General features: G+C 42.6%; 1 protein-coding gene across 2 annotated transcripts in view; it reads left to right on the top strand.

Annotated features, from left to right (window-relative positions):
• The window catches only part of SNAP25 (synaptosome associated protein 25), an 86,017-nt gene that overhangs the window by 41,444 nt on the left and 25,901 nt on the right, over positions 1-18,672 (top strand). For both annotated transcript variants that reach the window (XM_066236043.1, XM_066236044.1), the window contains exons 2-3: positions 12,725-12,860; positions 14,910-14,951. In XM_066236043.1, coding sequence (XP_066092140.1) covers positions 12,789-12,860; positions 14,910-14,951 — 114 coding nt within the window. In that variant the 5' untranslated portion in view covers positions 12,725-12,788. The remainder of the gene's footprint in view (positions 1-12,724; positions 12,861-14,909; positions 14,952-18,672) is intronic.

Below are 18,672 nucleotides of genomic sequence, written 5' to 3'. Positions count from 1 at the left end.
CAAAACTCAATTAGTTTAGCAACACACACACACTACTCATTTGATAAACCTCATAGAGCTCATATGCTTCCTTTTAATTCAGAAAAGAAAACATTTTAAACCAAGATCTATACACACCAGAAAAAAATCTAAGACAGAAGAAACCAGACTTTTGGTTTTGTTAGTGGAGGGATGATATCCTAGCAGTTAAAAAGAGTAATTGCCTCAAGTTAACCTTAGGAAATGTGCACTGGCCACGTTGGCCTTAGTCATGTTATTTTTATACATTCTGAAAACATTCAATGGACACAAACAAGACAAGTTCCTTTCTCCCAAGTTGTCTGATGTTTTCTGTTTCAAGGAAACCTTAAGATGAGCCCTAGATTGGAAGTTAAATGATTTGGCCTGATGGCATGCCCTCCAACAAACTATTCCACCTCTCTGGGCTTCCCATCCTCCTATAGGAGGATGCTCCGATGACCCTCAAGTTCTCACCACTCTGTGATATTTTGGACATGGAGTCTTCAAATGCAATCAAGTCCAGCCCGGACTTCCCATGTTCTTTGACACATCTGGGAACATGGAGCATTGCCCCCAATCCCTCTTTCTAATGCAATGTTTGTGGAGTCTTCTCAGTAGCAGGTTTACAGTCTTCCATGCTTGATAAAAATATGGCTCACAAGCCAGTAGAAGTTGTCTTAGGTGGGGTTTCTTCAAAGTAGACCTGAGGCAAGGTTTACCTGCAGGTGATTTATTTATTCAAGATGTGCTCCCAGGAAGAACCAGAAAGGGAGGGACGCAGCAGGGCCACAATACGGAGAGGAAGCCACACAGCCAAGAAATGGCCGGTGAGGTCCTAGCTTTGGCTTGATCCCGAGAGAACCTTTGGAGTGTCCACTACATTCAAAGGTGCGCCTCACCTTAAGGGAAAAGAATCTGGCTCCCATATCCTGTGCTAGTCGTCTGCCAGCTACGGGTCTGCCCTGGGGAAACCCGGGGCCTCGCAGTTCTCAGCGGATCAGGTGAGGCAGCCTTAGAGTGGTCTTACAAAGAGAGTCACAGGCGTAAGCCAGAAGTGGAATATGCAGAAGTGGGGATGGCCCCTAGAACTGTGAGGGGGATCCCAGGGCCTGAGCAGAGCACAACAGCTCCCACAGCTGAAGGGAGGCAAGGCTGTCCGAGAGCCAGGACATCCAGCCTCCTTCTCACCGTTGACCTGGTCTTGTGGGCACAGAAAGCATGTGTTTCTGTTTGGTCTTTGATTCAGTCTGTTCATGCACTCCTGAGTGGAATCATTTTATTTAGGGCATAATGAGACTTGATTATCATGTGGCCAGGTGTTAATCCAACATGGATATCACTCATCTTCTGGGAACCAAGCCAGATTCCTGGATATGAACATTCTCCTCAGTTCTCTCCCAGGCAAGATGGAGGAAGAGACTTGCAAACAAAAGGCTTCTAGCCAGAACCCGACAGCCGTCTTTAGGGGCAGCCGTTCCCTCCAGCTGCGGGCCGGAGGCGGCTACACTAACCGTTGCATTGAGTAAATATTGGCAGAATGGATGAACTGATTACTGTGGTTTGCTTTGACTATGAGCAGGGTAAGTGAGATGAGGTTCGGTTCTGCCCTTCCCTTTCTCCTGGTCAGCAAGCCCTCCTTGCTTCAGCTCCAAGTAAATAATCAGGAACTGTTGCATAATACAAACCTCAGTGCTAAATACCCATTTGGCCACATTTGCAAAACAGACAGGAAACATTGGCGTTGTTGAAAAGGGGGAATTTAGGCATAATCAGTGTTGGTAGTGGCTGGCTGCCCTGTTGCAATTAAGATGCCAAAGCTAGCTGCATTGAAATGCCAGGCCACCCTAGACCCAGGTCCCTAAAAAACAAAAGCCAAGCCAAAGCCTCCTGTCAGCTCTGTTCTTATTAATTCCAGAATAGCCCAGGGAAGGGGCTCTTTGGGGAAGTCAGACTTTCCTTCTCAAGAGCAACAAGATCAGGACTGCGTCTGTTTATCCATCCAAATGTACAGACATGGAGCCCCATTTAGGGATGGGATGGGGTGCAGAGGTTGGGAAAAGAAATAAACCAAGTTGGAATGGAATTGTGCTCTGATAGTGGTCCGTGCCTCCCCTCAGAAACCCTGAGGGTGACCATAATCTTTCTGTGAGCTGGTTGAAATACTTGTCATTTGAAATGGTTCTTAAGCCAGATTTTCCTATAAGAATGTACCTGTCATGTTTCTAACATAGTATGTGCTATGACATCAAATACTGGGAAGAACATGGAGGGGAGAAAAGGAGGCCGCCACCTCAGATCAAGATGGCCTCCTAAATGCTACAGTACCAAGTGCTTGCATTTCTAGATGGTTTTATCACAGGATTAACAGTTTCTCATTGGTTACTTGGAAAGCCCTTCAGCCCCATACATCAGGGGTCCCCAAACTTTTTACACAGGGAGCCAGTTCACTGTCCCTCAGACCATTGGAGGGCCGGACTATAAAAAAAAACTATGAACAAATCCCTATGCACACTGCACATATCTTATTTTAAAGTAAAAAAACAAAACGGGAACAAATACAATATTTAAAATAAAAAACAAGTAAATTTAAATAAAGAAACTGACCAGTATTTCAATGGGAACTATGGGCCTGCTTTTGGCTAATGAGATGGTCAATGTGCTCCTTTCATTGACCACCAATGAAAGAGGTGCCCCTTCCGGAAGTGCAGCGGGGGGCCGGATAAATGGCCTCAGGGGGCCGCATGTGGCCCGCAGGCCATAGTTTGGGGACCCCTGCCCTACATGATGCTGTGCATGAATCCTTCTATTCTGGGGCCAAAGTAGGACTTGTGGTTGTTGTTAAAACTGCAGATTTTGGTCTCACCTTCAATAAATCTCTTCCCAGAGGTGGTATGACTGAGTATCTGCATTTGAACAAGCAATTAAAAAGTTTTAGATGCAAGGAGACCTCAGACCATGCTACTGAGAAGCCCTGTTATGAGCACTTGTGATTTATACGTGAACCAAATAACAGGCATAAAATGGATGTAATATGGTATAACAGTCATTCATGAGCCACCTATTCTTTGTATTTGAAAGATAATCTTTTGATTCAACCATGACAGTTATTAAAACCAGTAGTGCCTGCTATGAAAAGAGGAGGAGGTTGAATTTCATGCATAGAATGTCCAAAATAGAAGAGCAGAGAGCCAAGTCCAGCCCACATTTTAAAGATCATACACAACCATGACACAGCAAATTTAAGAAATGGCTATTTTTAACAACAGAAGCATAAACAGAACCTTGCTACCTATTGTCTGCTAAAATTATTTTTGCTCTGGACCTCAGTTTAGCATTAAGATATGCACATAAATTTTTCTTATTCTCAGGAAGGAGAATTTATCAGGACAATCTGTAGAGTCCCAATACTCAAGAGTCTCAGTGTCTTCTCCCTTTTGAGCTCTTATGATCTTTTTTTTTTTTTTTTTTTTTTGTATTTTTCTGAAGCTGGAAACAGGGAGAGACCGTCAGACAGACTCCCGCATGCGCCCGACCGGGATCCACCCGGCACGCCCACCAGGGACGATGCTCTGCCCACCAGAGGGCGATGCTCTGCCCCTCCGGGGCATCGCTCTGTTGTGACCAGAGCCACTCTAGTGCCTGGGGCAGAGGCCGAGGAGCCATCCCCAGCACCCGGGCCATCTTTGCTCCAATGGAGCCTTGGCTGCGGGAGGGGAAGAGAGAGACAGAGAGGAAGGAGAGGGGGAGTGGTGGAGAAGCAGACGGGCGCCTCCCCTGTGTGCCCTGGCCGGGAATCGAACCTGGGACTTCTGCACGCCAGGCCGACACTCTACCACTGAGCCAACCGGCCAGGGCCGAGCTCTTATGATCTTAAACAACGATTCTTAGACTTCACAAATTATTTAGGGATCATAGAAAATCTCCAGGGTGCTTTCTCTTTCTTTCTTCTTCTTCTTTGTTTTTAATGGTTATTGATTATAGAGAGGGGAAGGGAGAGAGTAGGAAAGAGGCAGGAACTTCTGTTCTTATATGTGCCCTGACCAGGGATCAAACTGGCAACCTCTGTACTTTGGAATGATGCTCTAATCCAGGAGTCTCAAACTCGCAGCCCGCGGGCTGCATGCGGCCCGCCGAACAATTTTGTGTGGCCCGCAGACTAATCCACGAAGTTCAAAATATTTTGGATAAAATTAAGTAAGCCTAGGGGCCTACTTGTATTTTTCATTTCTCTAGCATCCTAGGTAGATATTAGCTTAGTTAACAGCAGTTGTGATGCGAACTACAGTTTCTGGTCGTTTTATGACACTCAAAAGTGTTGCATAACAGTTGCCTTTTGTAGACCTAGTGCGGCCCACCGAACGGCTGTGATCTTGCTCTGCGGCCCACATGCTAAGCATCTTTCCTTTGCTTTCTGAATGAAAGACTTTGTCTCACAGAAATCAGCCAGTGTGTCCACCCTCTGAATGCAGGACATTGTTACAAGACATTAAGAGCCCATGGCCCAGCAAATTTTCATTCTGCTTGGGAAGCAAAACTGCTGGAAGTCTGCAGGCCATGTTGAATGGGTGGAGTGAACTAGTGGCATGTGGCACAGCAGAGGACGTGTGGGCACAGAGTCAGGCTCCCCAAGGTGGGACAATTGGCCTCCTCCACTGACCAGCTCGGTGATCTTGATTGGTTATCTGGTCAGGTTGCCCTTCATTCTTTTCATGCTTATTATGGAGCTAATGCGGATTAGAACAGCATTCCTCAAACTTCTGATGCTTGGTGATCTTGTGCAGTAGGTGATCTGATCCAGTAGGTGTGTGGTGGAGCCTACACTCCCAAGTGAGGCTGATGCAGACAGTCTGGGGACTGCATTCGGAGGAGCAAGGTTTGGGGCTCTATAGAAACTTCCTAGTTTTATATAAAGTTCCTGGTTCGATTCCTATCATATAGCAAGTTCTCAATAAGTGATTGTTATTATGCGTAATTTTTTTTGTATTTTTCCAAAGTGAGAAGTGGGGAGACAGACAGACAGACTCCGGTGTGCACCTGACTGAGATCCACCTGGCATGCCCACTAGCGGGCAGTGCTCAGGCCATCTGGGACATTGCTCTGTTGCAACCAGAGCCATTCTAGCCCTTGAGGTGGAGGCCATGGAGCCAGCCTCAGCACCCAGGCCAACTTTGCTCCAATGGAACCTTGGCTGCAGGAGGGAAAGAGACAGAGAGAAAGGAGAGGGGGAAGGATAGAGAAGTAGATGGGCGCTTCTCCTGTGCACCCTGGCCAGGAATTGAACATGGACTTTCACACACCAGGCCAATGCTCTACCATTGAGCCAACCAGCCAGGGACCTGTGTATAATATTTTGACAACAAGAGTTATGTAATATAGACTGCTGGAACCAATGCAACTGATTTTTTTCTTGGTCTAGAAGAGCTGCTACAAATGTGGGGCAAATTCTTATTATTCAGAATAGAAAATGCCCCCAATGCACTTGAGGAATCCTCAGGATTTGTCTCAGCAGCTGTCACTGTGCGTCACTATTCCCTTAGAATGGACACTTTGGGTCTTACGTTCCATTAACTTTAAGGAGAGATTTCGTTCAGTGAAAGTAAATCACTAGGCTCATACTTGATCACAATCTCATACCATTACAGTCGGGGAAAGAGATGATTAACTCCTGTCTCCAAACATCCAAGTGCTGGCTCCTTCTAGAAGGTGAGGACAATAACCTAGAGAAAGCAGGTGACTGCCCACTGTTAAATCCTGAGTCACAAAGCAAATGAAAATTCCTATAGCTTAGATTTATGATACTGATTTGTTGTTGTTTTGGGGGTTTGTTCTATGAAGATGAAAGAGTAGGTCTAAGATGTGTGTTCCTTTTCCTCAAGTTTGACCAAAGTTGTGTCGTATAGTAACAGTAAAATGGGGTATACGGGTGCAATACTAATCTTTAATATTGATAAAAACTGCAACCCACTATGAAAAAGTAGCAATCGTGGGCCTATATATATATATGATATCACAGCTGCAAAATATAAAAAGCAAAAAATAGGTTGAAATATAAGAAGAAAGTGATAAAGCCACAGTTACTATGGGAGACTTGAATACATGGAAATGAATAGATCAAATTGAGTAAGGATTTCCTGGAGTTTGAATAACAAATCTTCCTTTTAAGCTTGATTTGGTACAGATAGGTTGCTAGATAGAGTCAAAGACAGACTAGACTTTCTTTTCAAATACCTATTAAATATTCTCAGAAATTGGTCATGTGTTAGGGTACAAAAAAAATGTCACCAATTTCAAATTGCAAAAATCATGTGGGCCACCTTCATGACTGTAACAAAAATAAAATTAGAAATTACATTAAAAACTAAGTATTATTTAAATTTTAAAATTATACATTCAAATAACTCTTGAATTACACAGAGGAAATTAAATATTAGAACCAAAACTATTTAGAAGTAAATACCAAAAGCAATACTATATATATTCCAAAATCTATAGGATAAGGCCACAGTAACATATAGAGGACAATTTATAGCAGTCAGTATACTGGAACCAAAACAAGACAAATGCAATATAAATGAATCTTTTGTTAATTCAAGAAGATATAAAAAGAACAACACAATAATATATCTTAGGGAAAAAAGAGAAGTAAAAATAAGAATAAAGACAAAGGAAAAGATAAAATAAAGATTAAAAGCATAGTTGGAGATGATAAATAATATCAAAACCTTGGATATACTGAGATATATCTGTCAAAACACCCTGTATTATTTTCTAGTATGTAAATGAAACTAAAATATTTCCAGTTTTTAATTAAAAGACAAACTACCCACAAAATGTGCTTTGAGGATAAATATGCTCTGAAACTGTTTTTGAAAATGACCCAAATTCCTGATCTGAAATTTACAAAGTAGGAAGGCAATAGTACCCACACATGTGTCATTTAGGGTTTATGTACGTTATTATATGAAAAATACTTAAAACAATGCCTTACAAAGAGTAAGCCCTCAATAGGTTTTGGTATGATTTTTATTAGTAATTAAGGAGAATTTTCTACATATAAAGTTCCTTTGTTCTTCTTTGGACATTGTTGAATATAGTGAGTCTTTCTAATAAACTTTTGCTAAATGCTGCATCTCTAATAAACTTTTGCTGAATTCCACCAGAAAGCAGAGACAGGGTGGAGAGAAGTAGCATCTACCCTGCAAAAGCTTTCTTTGAATGATTAACAGTGTGGAGAGACCTCAAGACATCAAGGTTTCAGCTCTCTGCAATAATTCAGCCAATAGTTGTTAAATTATATAGATGTTTTGGTTTGTCTGATTAACTCAAAGGTAAAACATGGCGAGAATTATACCTTCCCTGAGACGTTCCTGCTCCTGTCCTATGGTGCTTGAACTTAAGGCCAATGTTCCCAGCAAAATAGCCATCTGTGTCCCTGTCCACCTGGTACATCAAAACACATACTCCTTAAAGCCACCCTGGCTTCTTCTTCCTCGGTCTTAACCGCATATTTGAGTTTAGACTCTGCATTGAGAAAACAGTCTCAGTGCACGTAAATAAGTAAGCCCCTTGACAAGGGAGAAAGGGTCGTCTCTGGAATCCATCTGCCCTGTGTTCATTGTGGGTCTCAAACAGATTTGGATGCAGCATTAGAGAATGAAGGGCTCTACAAATTACGCTTGACATCAAGGAGTAACTGAAGCCTGCTCACTTTGTACCACATACTGAAACAGGAAAGTAAGGACCTGCAGGTCTGGCTGCCTATCGCTGTGAAAGCCAATTACATGACACAGGTGCTGGTGAGAAGGAGAGAGGTTTATTCAAGTGCCAGCCACCTGTGAAGAAGAGGGGCTCCTATCCTCAAAAACTCACCTTTCTTGGTGTAGGCGGCGGTGGGGGGTTATAAGGGGGGAAAGGGGGGGGATGGACGAAACAGAACAAAGGAATCAGAGGAGGGGTTTGAGAGTTCCTTGCTGAAAGTGGTGGGCGACTAGAGCAAGCTCGCCCAGAGTGTTCAAATAACAGATGAAAGGCTACAGATCTTCTGGAGCTAGCACCAACTGAAACTTGGAGTTCGTTCCCTCCCTTGGTTGTTACAGGCACTGAAGCTAGCAGGTAGTTTATAAACTAGGGGTTTTGTTTCATGTAACAAGGGTCCACAGATTCACATAGTCAAGCTGTCCTCTGGCCTTGAGCAAGAATAGGAATTGCAAGCTTCCTGGTGGGAGTGAGAAGTGGTTATTCTTCTTGCTCAGATGTTGTTAACCCTTGATGGCCAGAGGTGAAAGCACAGGATTGATAATATAATATTGATTTGTTATAGAATACATAACTTTGATCATTAAACTGATAATATTGAATTATGGTTATAAGAGCAACTAACTGGATTTAACATTTTACAGGAATCCTTGTATAAGCTTACTTTGTTAGTACATTCTTACTTAGCTCTGTTTTATGGCTAGTCAGACTAGTATCAGTAAATCAGTAATAAGGCATATTTATTTCCAGTTACAATACCTTGACAGTGACAGACCCTCAGATGTTTGTGTGTCTGATGCAAACAGCCCACTACTCATCTTGGTCTGCAGCTAGTCACAGAAATTAGTAACATTAGGGAGGACTGTGAGGGCACTCCAGAACCTTGCGATTAATCACATGGGTTAAATCTATTTGCAATCTTAAAACCCTGTGCACATAGTCAATCAAAGACAAATCCATCTTTATATTTTACTCCATGTATCATTTCTTGTTTTACAATATGGTCCAGGAAACACAAACCCCATCACAGGAAGCCTCACAAAAAGAGAATTCTATAGTTAAATACAGACAAAAAAAAAACCCCACTATACATTGTCTGTCTACAGAAAATATGCAATGTTTAGTGGATATGAAAGGCTGATAAGAAATGCTTTCAGGATTTCTGTTTAAATTTATTTAGCACAGGGATAAGCATGTGTTTTCTATATGGAACCAGAGAGTACACATGCTCAGCTTTTAGGATCATGTGGGTCTCCTGCAGCCACTCAACTCTGCCATTGTAGCCTGAAAGGGGCCACTAACTTGTCAGAACTAGACTCATCAGGGTGATTAACTCGTAAGTTATATAAATGTCTGATTACTATGTTGTACACCTAAAACTAATATAATACTGTATGTCAACTGTAGCTGAAAAAATAAAAATAAATCAATTGACGAAAAGGAAGGAGCCGCTGACAGTCAGGTAGCCAATGGGCATGGCTATGTCCAGTATAACTTTATTAACAGACCCTGAAGCTGGATTTGATATGATTTTCACATGTACGAAGTCTTCTTTGAGTCTTTTTTAATTAAAAATGTAAAAACCACCTTCTTCTCATGGCCAGTACAGAAACAAGCAGTGAGCTGGATTGGCCATAATTCCCTGAAGCGCCCCTAGTTGAGCCCACCAGTTCCCCACCCTGTGTGACCACAGACCCTTCCCCCCACCTCACGTGGTAGCACTCACTAACCTTCCAGGAGATGGGAGCTCCTGTAGAGAGGAGCCACTCAAAGTGCATCCTGTGGACCAACAGCATCATCTTCACCTGGGAGCTTGTTAGAAATGCAGACTCTACCCCATAGCAGAGCAGCTGACTCAGAATCTGTGGGAATGGACCCAGCAATCTGTTTTAACAAGGTTCACAGTCATTCTGACGCCTGTTGAAGTTTTAGAAGCTCTGCCCTTGACCACACAAGGAAAACTGCTGACTTGGGAACATTAAATGCCACCTGCCGGTGTCAGATCAGTTCATTCAGTCATTTATTCAGTAAATCAATTAACATAAATTGAACACCTACTAGGGGCCAGACCCCTAAACACTGGTGATTTAAAATAATTAATAGAATACTGTTGGGCCCTTAATGGATGAGAGATTGTCTTACATCAGAGCCCCAGGGACTAGTTTTGAGTGGCTGTGCTTCTTATTTCCTCATTTACTCAGCAGGCTTTGCTGTCTGGGGCCACAGTTTCAGCTCAGGCAACACACAGGATGGAGGTTTAATGCACTAATATGAGTGCAGTGTTCCACATCGCCTGGATAATAAATGCCATTTCACTATTAATGTCCTTTCAGCGACAGAAATTGCCGTTAAGTGCTGTCTCTCCGAATGTTAATATACTTGGGTTTGGGTTTTGTGGGACAAGTTCTCAAATGCTAGTATTAAATATTGCAACGGAGCATCTGGGTGTGTGCTCCATGCCTGCTGTCCCTCTATCCTTACTAGGAAAGGGGGTATTGCGTTTACAGCTTTGTAATGTTGTGTATTTGCAAAATGATAGACTCATCAGCATTCCCCCCCAAATCTCAGGCATATCCCCACACTTTAGAGCAGGGCAAAGGTGTGGAAGCCCCTCGGGGAACCGTGAAAGTGGTGAACACAGGGGTATTCATCACATAGCTTCCCTGCCATCTCCCCAACTGCCTATAAGCCAGCTCCTCATAGGGTGCCGTCAGCTTGAAGCCAAGGGGCCCAATAACCATTCTTCAGGTGCTGAGAATAGCAACCTTGAGAGGAGATTGCCAAGGAAACACAAGACTAGAGAAAGAGCACGCACGAGAGAGGAGAGAGAGCATGCGAGTGAGCGAGCATCCATCTGCAAACAGACCTGGAGGAGTGGGAAATTGCAACAGTATTACACGTCTGAAAGCACACAGACTTCTGCCTTCTGATAACCTGACCTATGAAATGGAAATGTCAGTTGCTTACTTAGATTGAAGGAAGAATTTCCCCCCAAGGAACCTAGCAGCAAAATACAAAGATGGAGAGTAGGACAAGAAGGCACTCTTATTTGTCCCCATGTGGTAATCCCATGAGAGACGCTGCTTAGGGACTGGAGTCTGGGGCATGCTGCTGGTTTCCCAGGTTTCGGGTTTCCATGGTGCTCAGCATGCCTCCCGACCAGCTGTTACTGAAGAAAAGCTAATGAACAAATACTGGATTTGTTTCACTCTTAGAAAAGGGTATACAGGCTTATCCAGCATGAGAAAGGCTTTATGAATATTAAGCCCCCACAGCCTTACAAACAAGGTGGACCAGAACTTTATAACATAACCCTGTCAACAAGCCTATGTGACTGGTATTGTTTGCCCTGTTGAGAAAACGGAAACTCAGAGACAGTGATAAACTTGCGCAGAGTCACCCTGCAGCTCAGTTCTAGAGCCCTCAGCTCCAAGAGGAAGCACAGGAGAAAGAATGGAAAGAAGAAGAAAGGGCTGTGGCCTGGTAGCTCAGTTGGGTAGAGCATCATCCCGATACACCAAGGTTGCAGGTTTGATCCCGGGTCAGGGAGCATACAAGAATCAACCAGTGAGTGCATAAACAAATGAAACAACAAATCAGTATTTCTCTTTCTCTCCCTCAAATTAATCAATACATTTTTTAAAAAATTTCTTTTTTAAAGGAAGGAAGTAAGGGATAAAAGAGGGGACTGGTTGGCTCTGGAGGTAGCTCAGTCAGGCTACCTGTAATTTGTACCATAGGGGATTTCAAAAGAGTAGCCAAAAATTGGGCTGGTCACATTTCAGGGCCAAGAACCCAAGCTTCTTTGGAAAAATAGTTGTACACACCTATGTTCCTCTTGGCAATCTCTGATAGAAATTGAAAAATACTAAAAGGGTTCTGTCTTTTGCTACTAGATGCCTCTAAATACAATCGATACTACTCAGCAAATAAAAAAAAAAGAATGAACTATCAATACATGCTACAACATGAATGAATCTCAAAATTACGCTAAGTGAAAGGAATGAGACAAAAATAGTATATTTATATAAAATTTTATAAAATGCAAATTAACTTTTTATGGCTAACTAATATGATAGAAAGCATATAAGTAGTTGTCTCAACCTGGGGTAAGGTGGTTGGGGATGGTGGATAGATTTGTTATCTTACTGCGGTCATGGTTCTCTGGGTATACATATATGTCAAAACTTCCCACATTATACACTTCAAATATGTGGAATTTATTATATACCAATTATGCCTTATTAAAGCTGTTAAAAATTAAATAAAAGTAAATAAATGTGAGGTTATAATTATACTAACCCAGAACCACTTCCCTCCATCCCATCATTCCTAACTTTTGGGTGGTCTGTGTCTTGAAAAATACTTCGTAAGTAGACAGTATCTATCCCCAAGGTCAAGTTGGCAAGTATGCATTCACCGCATCTTTTGGAGAGACAGCATAAATCTCTTGCCTCATTAGAGTATGGCTTCCAACTCAGAAGATGACTGAGGCATGGAAGGAGGCTGGACCACATACATTGTCTGTTTGTACACACCTACACATACACATATAAGCTCTCCTGTGTTTTTGTTTACTTGTTTGTTGTTGTTTTCATTCAGTAAGAGGAGGAGAGGCAGAGATAGACTCCCGCATGTGCCCCAACTGGCAAGCCCACTAGGAGGCAATGCTCTGCCCACCTGGGGTATTGCTCTGTTGCTCAGCAACTGAGCTCTTCTTAGTGCCTGAGGCAGAGGCCATGGAGCCATCCTCAGTGCCCTGGCCAGCTCACTCCAATTGAGCCATGGCTGCAGGAGGAGAAGAGAGCGAGAGAGAAAGGTGAGAGGGGGGATAGGTGTAGAAGTAAATGGGCACTTCTCCTTTGTGCCCTGACCTGGAATCAAACCTGAGACATCCACATGACCAGTGGACACTCCATCACTGAGCTGAAGGCCAGCTCTCACATGTTAAAATCTGCTTCTTCCCCAGGTTCTGTGGCCAAACCCACCACTAACTCCCCAACCCAGGCGCCCAGCCACCCCCCACCACTACCATGGCCGAAGACGCGGACATGCGCAATGAGCTGGAGGAGATGCAGCGAAGGGCCGACCAGCTGGCTGATGAGGTGAGGGATGAAGAATGGGGAGGGAGCAAAAAGATAGGAGCGTGGTAGTTTGTCTTATTCAAGTTCAGGTGGGAAAAAGGCTTCTTCTAGTGTTTTAATTAAAACACACACACACACACACACACACACACACACCAAGGGGGTGGGGGGAGTCTGACTGTGATTTTTTGTATACCTAAGGCCTCTGGGTTAATTATAAAACCTACATACAAATTAATGGCTTAGCCCAAACTTTCAATTTCTAGAAATCTAGAGGAGTCAGGATCCTCTAAGAAAAGCCAAAACTCATCACTTCCTAATCATTTCAGTATATTTTACTATACTCCATGCTCTCAACATTTTGACATGTTTTGGGTCTGTAGTGTGGAGATACCATAAAATGGTGCATACTGTGAATATTCCCAAGTTCACCATCTGTGACACCAGGATGCACCGATACTTAGAAATCAGAGAGGGTGAGAGAGAGTATTTATACCGTGGGAATCTGCAGACACTGGACTGGACTTACTGTTATGTAGATTGTCCAGACTTAAGAAAGGGGAAAAAACAGATTCATACAGATTAAACTTAAAACTCTGCATATCTGCAGCTATTACACTATAAAATAGCACAAAAAATCTAGTATTTGAAAACTATGATCCTCTTCAGCAAAGAAGTCTCTTGCATCCTTGATAAATGAGTCAAGTTCCAACGTACATATATCTTTCTTGTTTCACTTTCCTCTTCCTTGTTAATGTAAATTAAAATATCAACCAACTAACTTGTTTCACCCATAATTAGCTATGAGCACAGAGGTCAGCACAAACTGGTAATGAAATTTATAATAAAGAATATTGTATATTTTACTATTATTTGTAAATTGTGTGCTATTTATCCTTTATAAACTTAAGTCATATACATATTCATGTTTTGGGGTTTTTTTTTTTTGGAGAATCAGCTCTTAAACATTTGCTAGCATACCACTGCTTACAGCAGTTTCTATTTCAAAAAGCAGGCTGCTCACAGCTCTTCCAGGGAAGTTAACATTTTTCATGTTTCTGCAGAATCTCATCCAAAATAAGTTCATCACTTAAAAGCACAGCTTTAAGTAATTACACCAGTTGTTAGCTTCTAGTATGTAGTTTGAAAGGTACTGAGAAAAAAGTGACACCGCTGTGCATGAGGGACCAGAATTTCCATCTCATTTTTTCTTATCTGAGGATGAGGATAATTATTATAGCGGTTTCTTACAGGCTGGTTATTTCAAACATGCTTGATTGTTTCCACCCTAAGGCAACAGCTTAATTTGTATTGATAAGACTTTCCAATTGTGTTTCTAGGGGCTTTATAAGGAACTCAATGTGAGCTTGATCTCAATCCATGAAAAGTTATGTTTGGGCTTAAAATTCAACATTCCTGCTCCAGGGTGGTCAAGTTAGCCCTCTGAATATTTGAGATCATTTTTCATACATCCTGCACATACAGAATTATCTTTCCCAGATTACTTTAGCTGATATCAAATCAGCTTCATATAGTTTTGATTTTATGAAGATCAACTTTAATGTAATTGCTTTAGGGCAGGGGTTCCCAAACTTTTTACACAGGGGGCCTGTTCACTGTCCCTCAGACCGTTAGAGGGCCGGACTATAAAAAAAACTATGAACAAATCCCTATGCACACTGCACATATCTTATTTTAAAGTAAAAAAAAAAAAAAAAAAAAAGGAACAAATACAATATTTAAAATAAAGAACAAGTAAATTTAAATCAACAAACTGGCCAGTATTTCAATGGGAACTATGCTCCTCTCACTGACCACCAATGAAAGAGGTGCCCCTTCCGGAAGTGCGGCGGGGCCGGATAAATGGCCTCAGGGGGACGCCTGCTTTAGGGAATCATTATGTAGAAAGCCTGATAGGAAAGAGACTGAACATGGGTTTCAGTTACAAACATAAAAGAATATGTGATAGTAGCCCTTTGTGTTTCTCATAGGAAGGATGTAGTTCTGATTTGCAAATACCTCCAAATCCTGAATTTATAATATTTATATGTCTTTTTTTTTTTATCTTAGTCACTGGAAAGCACCCGTCGTATGCTGCAACTGGTTGAAGAGGTAAGGACTGACCATATTTTATGATATACTAATCCCTTTAATTGACATATTCTTTCCCTCTAGACCCTACTTCCTTTCCCTGGGCCATGAGCCCATTGATTCTGGTGTTAATGAACTTACCAGGAAGCCAGATAGTGAAGGAAATGCTGTTTTGAAGTTGCCAGGAATCATCAAAATATCCACTCTCCCTGACCAGGCCGCCTATACAATCTGAGAAGCAGATATGGATAATATTTCCAAGTAAATGCTCCCAAGCCCTGGCTGGTTGGCTCAGTGGTAGAGCGTCGGCCTGGCGTGTGGGAGTCCCAGGTTTGATTCCCGGCCAGGGCACACAGGAGAAGTGCCCATCTGCTTCTCCACCCATCCCCCTCTCCTTCCTCTCTGTCTCTCTCTTCCCCTCCCGCAGCCAAGGCTCCATTGGGGCAAAGTTGGCCCGAGCGCTGAGGATGGCTCTATGGCCTCTGCCTCAGGCGCTAGAGTGACTCTGATCTCAACAGAGCGACGCCCTGTATGGGCAGAGCGTCGCCCCTGGTGGGCGTGCCGGGTGGATCCCGGTAGGGCGCATGCAGGAGTCTGTCTGACTGCCTCCCGTTTCTGGCTTCGGGAAGGAAAAAAAAAAAAAAAAAAGCCACAGATCACTTTCAACAAATCAAAGTGATTTTTAGTACACAAAAGGATATCTACACTAAAACTTATTTGTAATGCTATTGATGCCTTTAAGATGCATCTAGTCTTGACATTCTGTTCTGTCATTAGCCACACATATGACTTTGAAAAAACAGGTATCCCTATAAGTATAACTTTTTCAGAAATTGTTATGTTTGGAATCAGGCACTAAAATTTATGAAATAAGAGGAAAATCCTTTAAAAAGGGGAAATAGCGAGACCAATAATGTAAATATAGAAGCTCTTTTGTGTTCCTGACTCTGGATTGAACATCCATTTGCGAAGCTTGGTTAATGAATCTCAAACTATTTTTAAATGGGTAAAATAGGTCAGATAGCAATTATGGAATCAAAAGGCCATTTGCGATGAAACTCACTGATTCCAATTTGAGAGAGCAGCAGTCAAACAGGAAGAATAAGTGGATTAATTGAACCTGTCCCTTGGGAGAGAAGAAGTAGAAAAAGAATGGGATGCGTTATATTTATCTCAAATGAATAAAACAAGCCTAATAGTTTTTATTCAGTGAGATGCTGTTTTATCTGCGGTTTGAAACTGATAATCAATGTGTGAATTCATGTGTGGTTATCATTTTTAGACATCTTGGAGCTTCTGTAGCAACGTAATTAAATGTGCCGACTCACCTCATGCCACTATAAATTGTGCAAGGACATGAAAGAAGAAAATAAATTTGCAAAGCCGAAAGTGAGGGCAGCCACCTTTCACATGATAGGAGCCAACATCTCTCCCTATTTCTGCAGCTTTAGCCTCTCATCAAGGAATGGAATATGATGGCTAAATGTGAATCGCCACAGCAGGAGTAGGGAGTGTTTTATTTATTTATTTATTTTTAGAGAGGAGAGGGAGAGACAGAGAGAGAGAAGGGGGGGGGAGGAGCTGGAAGCATCAACTCCCATATGTGCCTTGACTAGGCAAGTCCAGGGCTTTGAACCGACGACCTCAGCATTCCAGGTTGACGCTTTATCCACTGCACCACCACAGGTCAGGCAGGAGTAGTGATAACCAGTAGCTCCCAGGACACTGGGGAGGGGCAGGGACGTGGCTTAGTGAAGTCTGTTATCACAGAAAACAACAATGTGAGCCTGCAATGTCACACAAATAGTCACCCACAGGAAGGCAGGCCACTGAGGGCCATCAGCAGCACAGGGAAGTATCCTTTGCTCTCTAAAGGAAGAGACTTTTTTCTTTGCTCTCCTGGGAGTGCCATTCATGCTGAAATACTTGAGAACCAAGAAGGAGACAGATGATCTACATCTAGGAGTGCTGGAGAGGTTTACAGGCAGACTACTGTCCCTCAACCCGAGAGCCAGTGAAGGGGACAGACCTTAGTAACATTTCTATGTGGGCTCTGATGTTGACCTGAAGGGAGCTCAGAAGTCCGCTGACATAATTGTCTTGATGTTTCTTTATTGCCTTCAACCATAGCCTCCAAACTCGCTTTTTGAATTTTTATTTATGTGGATGCATGTGTGGAGTAAATTTCCAAAGTAGCAGAGGTATCACCAATTTGCTCACCCATGCAATGTGAGAACACGGCCAGACATAGAACGTGGTGGAGCAGTGCATCGAGATGCACCACCTTGAGCTGGCCCCTCACCCATCAGAGCCTCTGGGCCACAGACATTTCTCATTTATGTCCTCTTAAATCGCAGGTAATGTCTGCCAGTTTTGAAAATGAGTGGCTGCTCTAATTAATTCTGGGGGGAAAGAATCTCAAAAGCTTTATTGATTGAATTTAGAATTCTCGGGTCATATATATTTGTTTTATCTAAAGTGTGTCTCGATCAAGCATGAAGTTGCATGTTGAGACAAGGAGTGAAAGGGAAGGAAGCTCTCTCCTACCTCTAATAAGTGAAAGGGGGCTAGTATACTTTCCATCCTTAGGAAATTATGAGCAAGCCATTGTTAGAGTGGACTGTTCTTCCTTCCTCCTGGGTTATTTTGTATTTATGGTCAAAAACCTCTTATATGTCCTAGGGAATTGGCTAATCAGATGATATTCTGCTTTTCAATCAAAAAAGAAATTATCTTTAAAGAGAATCAGCATTAAATATTCATCGAGGGCAGAAATGATTTGGAAAATCAGAGCACTGAAATACCAGGATCTTGCCCATGATGCCAAAGTGCATCGGTGTTGTGTAATTTGAATTGATGAGAATTCCTATTGAAATTCAGTCTCAAAGACAGGAAAGGTTACTGAGCTCATAACGTCTCCCTAAGGCAAACCATCTCACTTTCAGCAGGATGTCCAGGTTCCTGCCATCTCTCCTAGGCTGTAGGGTGTAACCCAGCTGTGGGGTAAAGGCTTGTTTTTTAGTAGAAACCGATCAGCATTTCAAGGGTGATGTAAAGTTACACAGAGGTCAGCGGAGAAAGGTCAGAAGAGCTGAATGCCACAGACAGGTAGAAAGGTGAGAACTTATAAAGCACTGGGTTCTCAGCCTGGAGGTCGGTACTGTCTCTTTTGATGCATGCATTTCAACAAATGTATATGAAATGTCTAACTCTGGGGGCAGGACAGGAGATGAAAACTGGTAGCATACAAGAAAACAGCTATGAAAATAGCTCTCCAAATTCAAGTCCATACCTGCTTTAAGAGCACAGAGGAGGCAATAGCCATTTCTGGTAGGAGAGTCATGAATATATCCTAAAGGAGAGAGCATTTGATTCCAGAAAAAGTTACCTCTGCCAACACTAAACGCAGTCTACACATGAATGCCTTGGGCTGTGAAAAGTCATCCTGAGAAAAGCCACACTGCTTTAGGGCAGGTTGATTCAAAAGCCCGGAGCGGGGCCTGGGGGCTGCCCAACATTTCACGTCTGTTTTAGTGTCTTTTTATGCCCACTTATCTTTCAAGACACTTTGGCTGTGAGAAGCAAATAAGCCTTGTGTGCAGGGCTGTTTTTATTAGTTTTTAAAATCAGTAAAGTACTGACCAGAAATAGGCCCCAGAATTTTGAGACCCATTAAAACAAAGCTATGGCTTTGTTATGCCAGACTTTCTGCAAAACGTAAAATTCAGGCTGGGCAGCTGTT

This window comes from Saccopteryx bilineata, chromosome 6, assembly GCF_036850765.1.
Source record: "Saccopteryx bilineata isolate mSacBil1 chromosome 6, mSacBil1_pri_phased_curated, whole genome shotgun sequence".
NCBI lineage: Eukaryota > Metazoa > Chordata > Mammalia > Chiroptera > Emballonuridae > Saccopteryx > Saccopteryx bilineata.
This window is presented reverse-complemented; position numbering and strand designations above follow the sequence as displayed.